Below are 8,380 nucleotides of genomic sequence, written 5' to 3'. Positions count from 1 at the left end.
TCTCTGCATCCCTCCATCCCCTCCGTCTACCCACTCATCCATCCGTCATCCTTCCGTCCCTTCATCTATCCACTCACTCATCCATCCCTCATCTCTCCATCTCTCCATCTACCCACTCATCCATCTCACCCCTCTATTCCTTCATCCCCTCCATCCATGTACCCATTCATCCATCGCTCATCTCCCCATCCCTCCATCCCCTCCATCCATGCACCTACTCATCCATCTCTTATCCCTCCATCTTCATCATCCATCTACCCACTCATCCATCTTTCATCTCTGTACCCCTCCATCCCTCCATCCACCCACCCACTCATCCATCCCTCGTCTCTCCATTCCTCCATTCCCTCCATCCATTTCTTATCCCTCCATCCATCCCCACTTATCCATCTCTCATCCCTCCATCCCCTCCATCCATCCCCCCCTTATCCACCTCTCATCCCTCCATCCCAAATCTCCACCACCCATGCACATATGCATCCATCTCTCATCCCTCCATCCCCTTCTGTCCATCTCTCCATCCATCCATCCCTCCAGAAGTGCCTTATGAGGGTCCAGGGTGCTGAGTGCTGTCCCAGACACAGGGATTTAAAGAACAGCTAAGAAGACACAGTCACCATTGTTCAAGCCAAAGAGAACAAGCAGAGCGGGGAAGAGCTTGGAAGGTTGGAGGCTGTGTTTACACAGTGGCCTGGGATTTCTGCCTGGAGCACAGCAGTCCCAGGGGGCAGGGTGGGAGTCGGGGAGTGGCCAGGGGAACATGCAGCGGGGAGCTTGGTAGAGGTGAGTGCCAACCAGGGAATGAGTGTGTGCACTGAAGACAGGGACTCCAGGTAACAGAGTCATTTTGGCCACTATGTTAAGAGACATAAAAGGTCAAGAGGTGAGGTAGGAGGCGGGGTATATGTCTGCATTTTCTTTAGAAAAGTCACATCTGCCTTTCAGGAGTGGGCTTGTGAAGGTTTAGGAAATCTCAAGGCCACCCCGTGGTTTCTTGGCTGCTTTGTATCTCCTTGCCTTGGAGCAGTCTTGCTAACTCAGGGCCTAAATGCACTCTGTTATCGTGCTCTGATGTTACAGCAAAGTTATGTTCTAAGAAGAACATTGTGTCTGGCCTTGATAGGCCGTGTCTGTTTACAGCATCGTCCTGCTCTCCCAGCCCCAGAGCCCACCAGCTTCCTCTTACCTCCCGGGACCACCACGTTATCAGAAAAGGACTCGGAGGGCTGCTCTGAGGCCCAGCACACAGTTAGTGCCCAGGAAACATTTGCTGCTGCAGCTGCTGCTAACTGGCATGCTGGGGTCCAACCCACCACATTTTAACTTCTGTTTCTATTGCTGTGTCCTCTCTCCATGCTGTGACCCTCGGGCACGTATGTGTGTCCCTACTGTGTTAAAGTCCTGCATCTGTGATGCAGGTGCATTTCTGTCTCTCACTGACATGAGTTTACTCACTGTGGTGCTGACGCATAACCAGATGATCTGACTTTACTGTGGAAAACCAGGCGCTGGTCCTTCATGACGTTCCGTGCAGCTGTGGAAAGGCAATTTTAAAGAAGAAACAAACACTTAAAATTAGCATCTCAGGATGGACATGAGAAGAACAGAGCCTCTTCAAAACAGAATGAATTTCTGACCATAAATGTAAGAGGTTTCATATCTGAAGTCACACCAACCATCATCAGCAAAAGATTAAATCAAGGGGTTAAAAGGATAAGAAAACAGCCCAAGTTGGTTGTTTTGTTGTTGTTGCATTGTTTTGTTTCCGGTTTTTTTTTTGGAGACGGAGTTTCGCTTTATCACTCAGGCTGGAGTGCAGTGGTGCGAGCTCGGCTCACCGAAACCTCCACCTCCCATGTTCAAGCGATTCTCCTGCCTCAGTCTCCCGAGTAGCTGGCATTATAGGTGTCCACCACCACACCTGGCTAATTTTTGCATTTGTAGTAGAGAGGGGGTTTCACCACGTTGGTCAGGATGGTCTTGATCTCCTGGCCTCATGATCCACCCGCCTCGGCCTCCCAAAGTGCTGGGATTACAGGCATGAGCCACTGCGCCCAGCCTAGCCTATTTTACATTTTGCATAGCACTATAAATTGACAAAAACTCTGACATTACGTGAACTTACCACAAATATTTACAAATCAAAAAAATGTTTTCAGACCAAATATAGTTTTGCCAGAACTATTTATTTTTGCATAAATTTAATAGTTGGTGTTCAATATGAATAGTCTGTACAATATTATAAAATAGCTTTAGAAAGATGGATATTTGCATGATACTGAAAAATTCTAAAAATAGTTATTTTTTAAAAAACAAAGAAATTCAGTTCTGTTTCTGGCACTATTTCATACAGGAAAACCTAATCACATTCCCATTAAGAATCAAGTGGCCCTAAGAGAATATTAACTTAATATTGTGGACGTCTCACTGTGCAAATCAGAGTCCAGGAGGTGACCAGGAATCTGTAAGCCAGGTCTCCTCCCTGGGCCTGGGCTCCACCGACCTCACAGGCTTGCAGAGAGCAAAGCCGGACCTGGAGGGGAAGAGGTTTCCAAGGGAAAGGAAGACACCACACACAGCTGGGACCCCAAAGGAACCCTCAGAGGGCAAGGGCGCTAGAAAAGTAACTGCTCCCAGGAGAAGCCAGGAAACTGCACTGTCCAATCCACAGTCAGGAGAGGAGAAAAAACCTTCTCCAGAAAATAATCAAATATCACCGGAAGGAAAACCATTTCAGGATAAAATGATAAAGTTACAGGCACATTAGTAGTACACTTCATTATGAGAAAGTCTTAGAAGTCCTAGAATAAGGTTTATAAATACATAACTGCATATTAGTTTTACAAATGCTCTAAGCATTAAAATATAATAGTTCCTCATCTACCACATATGTTCTGTTTATATTATCTCTGTTATAGTGTTGTAAGTAGAGGAAGGCAAATTTTGGGATTACAGCATTACTGTAAATGAAACATATCCATTAATTTTCCATGGGAATATTTTCTAAATTACACACAAAACATCAACATGTTAAAATTTCATCACTTTCTTGCTACAGAAAAGTTATCTCTGTATTAAAACTATTTATATAATTGTTCTTACTGAAGGTTTTGTTCTAAACTGTAAATGCTGTCGTTAGTTGCGAACCATAGCACATCACATATGCTCGTCTGAAACAAGATGACCCATGTTGACAAAAAGTCTAAAAATTCCACTTTTAAGGAGTGATCTAAATGAAGCGTAGCTAAGAAGAAAAGCTAAAGAAACAAACACGGTAAGTTTAAAGGTGAAATCACGAGACTCGTATCTCCTTCACAACAGACTGTGTGCACAGATCTCACTTCCCAAACGCACAGCCGTCCAGGGCGGCAGACATGACGAGCAGATCCCGTGTGACGGACCCTGTGTGACGGACCCATGTGACGGACCCCGTGTGATGGACACGCAGGAGGCACTGCTCGCCACTCAGTGTGGAGCCCACTCTCATAGGGGAGTTTCTTTCCATGGAAACAGTCAGAGCTTTGGAAAACCACCTGAACAGTCTAGTATGATTCCAACTATTAGCCATTTTAATTAATATTGGTTAGTCAAGTTTTTCCAAACATTTTTCACTAGAAATATACATATACGTATAAAATTCCTGTTATTAATTAAGCAAATGGTTCAAAAAGGTTTTTTTACATTGCACAACAATGAAAAGGTAAGGAATGCCACTGAACCATACACCTAAAAATGGTTAAAATGGTAAGTTTTATTTTATATATATCTTAAATGAAAAAAAGTAAATGAACAGAAAGTCTTTTAAAAGACTACGAAAAACAGACTCTTTACCACATAAATAATGTATAAAACCATATTATTTACCTAATAAACACTTTCAATTCTTCATTAGCATCATTACTACATAGGCCTTTTTCAATTTGTTGAGGGTGCTGCTATTTAAAAGGTGAATGCTGACTTTCATTATCTGTATAACACACCGGTTAGGTATTCAGATGGCCTCTCCCACAGAGAAAAACCACAAATGCCAGAAGAAATATGTGCTTCATTTTGTTAAAAGGGGAAAGAAAATGGGGACAAGATATCGAAACTGAGGTGAGCTGTGGATGGCTTCAACTCCAGCCACACAGGCTGAGGATTTGTGTGGCCTCAGGGAGGTGAGGGCGGAAAGGCCAAGCCCTCGGCCACTATGCGAGCTTCACTTTCTCCAACTGGCCCAGGAAGCCTGTGCCGTGATGGTCTGTACTAGTCCCAGGTTGATGACCCTGCAGTCAGAGTGACCTTGACAAGTGGCTTGAAAGGCCGGAAGCTGTGGATTTGTGCAACCCAAACCCCTAGAAAGCAACGCAAATCTCCTTTGGGGGAACACACTGCACTTCATTCAGTTCCAAAAAACAAATACAAAAGCAAACAAAACAGAAAAAAACAGAAAACTAAAGGCCCATTTCTCTAGTGAAAATTGATGCCAAAATCCTCAACAAAATATTAGCAAACCGAATTCAACAACACAACAAGAAGACTACACATCCTGGGATTTATCCCTGACACACAAGGCTGGTTTTATACTCAAAATCAATCATACACCTAATTTAAAATTCTACACCAACCATTCAGGTACAGACACAGAGAAAGCTCTTCCCAGCTCATCTGTGGAGCTGGCACACCAAAACCAAACTCAGGAAGTTCCTGAGAAATCAATCACGTGAGAACATGAATCCAAAGGATCCTGTACAAAATAATAGCGAAGAGATAATAAATGCTAATTAGGTTTATGACAGCAAAACGTAGCTGATTAAACACACACAATAACCACCTCATGTTTAACCAGGAAAACGCAAACAAAATCAAAAGACACCTCTGTATTGTCACTGGTTGCCAGACGACTCAGGAGGGTCTCCAAATGCTGGTGAGACACCACCCCCAGCCAGTTTCCAGGTTCTTGGCACCTTCAGAGCAAAAATTTAGATGGGAAAAGCAGCAGCTTTTGCTGCAAAGTGAAAGCACGTGCCTAAGTGAGAAGCCAGGTGAGCTCAAGAGAAGGAGGCAAGCTCAGGAGAAGGAGGCAAGCTCAGGAGAAGGAGGCAAGCTCAGGAGGAGGCCTGCTCAGGAGAGGGAGACAAGCTCAGGAGGCGCACTCAGAGGGAGGTGTGCAGAAGAGTTTGTGTTCCTCATTTTGCGGGTGTTTCTTTCATGAGAGGGTAGGATCATCATCAGGTATTCTGGGAAAGGAGGGGATTTTAAGTAAGCCCCTACCACAGCCTCGTTCTCCCTTATTCGCGTTTTCCCGGGAGAGCAGAGGACACATCACGCTGGTGGGTTTGCCTTCTCTCTCCCTCCCTTGCTTTGGGTTTTCTGCCGTCCTGTGCTTGCTTTGGGTTTTCTGCCATCCTGTGGTTACTTTGCCACATTCCTGTCTTCGCTGTTGCCTGGGTTTTCCGTCCTCCTGCGACCACCCAGTGCTATTCTTGTCTCACACTGGGTGAGCAGAAATTCCAGCGTCCAGTAACATGCAGCCATGGCAAGAACTCGGGGCAAGAAAGTAGCTGGAGTAGCTGCTGGCCAGCCACCTGGGAAGACCTTCACCATCGTCTGCCATCGACCTGCCATGTGGGGAACCTTCACCCCGAGCCCAGCAGCTGCCCCCACAGACATCAGGGCAGCCCTCCCGGCTCCAGGGTACAGCAGGGTGCAGCAGGATGCAGCAGGGTGCAGCAGGGTACAGCAGGTGCAGCAGGGTGCGGCAGGGTGCGGCAGGGTGTGGCAGGTGCGGCAGAGTACGGCAGGTGCAGCAGGGTACGGCAGGGTGCAGCAGGGTGCAGCAAGATGCAGCAGGGTGCAGCAGGGTACAGCAGGTGCAGCAGGGTATGGCAGGGTGCAGTAAGGTACAGCAGGGTACAGCAGGTGCAGCAGGTACAGCAGGGTACAGCAGGTGCAGAAGGTGCAGCAGGTACAGCAGGTGCAGCAGGTGCTGCAAAGATTGCTCACAACAGCAACAGCCTGAGATAAGCCAAACGGCTGTTAATACTGAATAAATTGTGGGTACATAAACCGCAGTATATCCAGGCAACAAAATGCTGTACAGCAATGGAAACAAATCTCACAGACACGAAGTGAAAAAAACAAATCACAAAAGAATGCACTTAAGAAAGAATATTACTCTACATATCAACAGCCCCAGATGAGACATGTGAGAGGATTCACTGTGATGATGGATTTCTCGGTGCCTCTTTGCCAGCTGGAGACCCCCAAGGCTGGCGATGCCCCTGCCCGGGCCTCCCTTGACCCCGGCTCTCTGCAGGAGGTACCTGCCTACTTGGCCCGCTTGTGTGAGGCTCTCGGTCCCATTGCCCTGCCCTGCACCTCTGGGGCTGGCCCGGCCCCACTGCTGTTTCCTGTCACGTGTGGCGGCTGCCTAGCGCTGGCTAAGGGAGGAAGGTGGAGGGCTACCACATTACAGCATTTTTCATACCCGCATTTGGTGAGTCCTGAGTCCCTGTCCTGCATCCAAGAAAAATAGGTTACCCTGACAACTGAAGGGTGAGCAGGGCAGAGTTTTGTTTTGTTTTGTTTGAGACAGAGTCCTGCTCTGTCGCCCAGGCTGGAGTGCAATGGCACAATCTCAGCTCACTGCACTCTCCACCTCCGGGGTTCAAGCAATTCTCGGCCTCAGCCTCCTGAGTAGCTGGGACTATAGGTGCGTGCCACCACGCTCAGCTAATTTTTATATCTTTAGTAGAGATGGGGTTTCACTATGTTGGCCAGGCTGGTCTCCATCTCTTGACCTTGTGGACCACCCACCTCAGCCTCCCAAAGTGCTGGGATTACAGGCGTGAGCCACCGTGCTCGGCTGGTGAGTTTTATTGAGTGACAACTCTCAGCAGAGAGGGGACCTGGAGAGGGCAGCCCCTACCCTCAGTCATGGCCCCTACCCTCAGTCAGGTGGTCCCCCAGTGTGGCTGAGTTTGGGGCCTTTGTGGATTCAGAATGGGGGAGTGCATGTTGATTGGTTTGTGACTATGCAAAAAAGGCTAAAAAAAAAAAGGCATGACTCAAAGATGGGCACAGCAGTGTGAAAAACCAATTAGGGAAGAGTGGGTATACGTAAAATAGGGCCAATCAGAGGAAAGCGCGCCCAACAGGAAAAGAGGTTCTCAATCCGGTCTGTGAATTTACCTGAGACATGTAGTTCGGCTTTCAGACGTGAACCTGTCTTTGGTTTGCAGGTCGGGTTTCCCTGGGGACTCGCCTGTGTCTGCTTGGGGATTTCTCTGACTCCTGCTGCTATCAATTGTTAAGGATGAATGGCAGGAGGCAAGACTGACAGGGCCAAGATAGACCAGGAGGGGTGGGGGGAAAGCATGTGAGGAGGCTTGCGGGGTCCAGGAAGACGAGGAGGTTCGGGGAAGGCTGAGAACGAGGAGGCCGGAAGGGACTGTGTGAGGAGGTCAGGAGGGCCCAGGAGGGCAAGGAGGAGGTCAGGAGGGCCCAGGATGAAGGAGGCCAGGAAGGCCCAGAAGGGCAACAAGGAGGCCAGGAGGGCCCAGGAGGAGGCTGGGATGGCCCAGGAGGAGGAGACAGCTCGGGCAAACCTTAGGCCCACAGCAGCCCAGGGGCATTCTCTTCTCAGCCATCTTCACACCCACCTGCTGCTGTCTTCTCTGCTGTAGTGTTTTTTGCAATTTAAGATGCCTTTTCAATGGTGAATAATTAGCACCTCCTTACAAGGCAGAAGTGCCATGATTTAATGAGGAGGAAGGAGGTCAGAGGCCACTCTCAGCTGAGGAGTCAGCTTGGCCCAGAGGCTGCAATGCCTGGTCGCCTTCCCCAGGCCTTTATTCTCACAATTTCTCAGAACTGTCCCCATGGTGATGGGATGGCAGCAGAGCATAAAGCATAAACCTGCAGGAGATGGACACTTAACCCTGACAGTGGGTCTTTTGTGGAAATAGGGCCGAGGAATGGGGGACCCGTCGGAAACCCCCAGCAGCAGGGACCCCCATGACAGGACGGAACAAGCAAACAGCTCCAGCCCCAGGCTCAGTTCTGAGTCCCAGCCTTCCACCTGAAAATGGCCCTCTCTGATCCGCAAGGCGGGTCAGAACCACGCAGTCAGTGAGACCTAGGAATGGCACAGAAGGTGTTCAAGGTCTGATTTCAGAAAGTCTGGTAGGGAAGGGACAGAGAGGCCAGAATTCCCAGAAGTCAAGCTCAGGGGCCACGTGGGAGCATGAAGGACACAGCCCATGTCTGAGGACGGTCTCCACGGGAGGTCCAGACATGTCTGATGCAGGAACCCCAGCCCAGCCCAGCCCAGCCTAGCCTGGGAGAGGCCCGAGGGTGGGGTCACAGCACAGCCCAGCCCAGCCCAGCCCAGCACAGC

At 48.7% G+C, this 8,380-nt stretch overlaps 1 protein-coding gene across 1 annotated transcript in view; it reads right to left on the bottom strand.

Moving 5' to 3' along the window:
* Positions 1–8,380, bottom strand: part of WDR27 (WD repeat domain 27) — a 150,294-nt gene that overhangs the window by 91,878 nt on the left and 50,036 nt on the right. The window contains 1 exon segment of the mRNA XM_011999659.1: positions 1,456–1,534. Within this exon segment, the coding sequence (XP_011855049.1) occupies positions 1,456–1,534 (79 nt within the window).

This window comes from Mandrillus leucophaeus, unplaced genomic scaffold (genome assembly GCF_000951045.1).
Source record: "Mandrillus leucophaeus isolate KB7577 unplaced genomic scaffold, Mleu.le_1.0 Scaffold6, whole genome shotgun sequence".
Taxonomy (NCBI): Eukaryota; Metazoa; Chordata; class Mammalia; order Primates; family Cercopithecidae; genus Mandrillus; species Mandrillus leucophaeus.
Note: the sequence above shows the minus strand (reverse complement) of the source record. Positions and strands in the feature narration are given on the sequence as shown.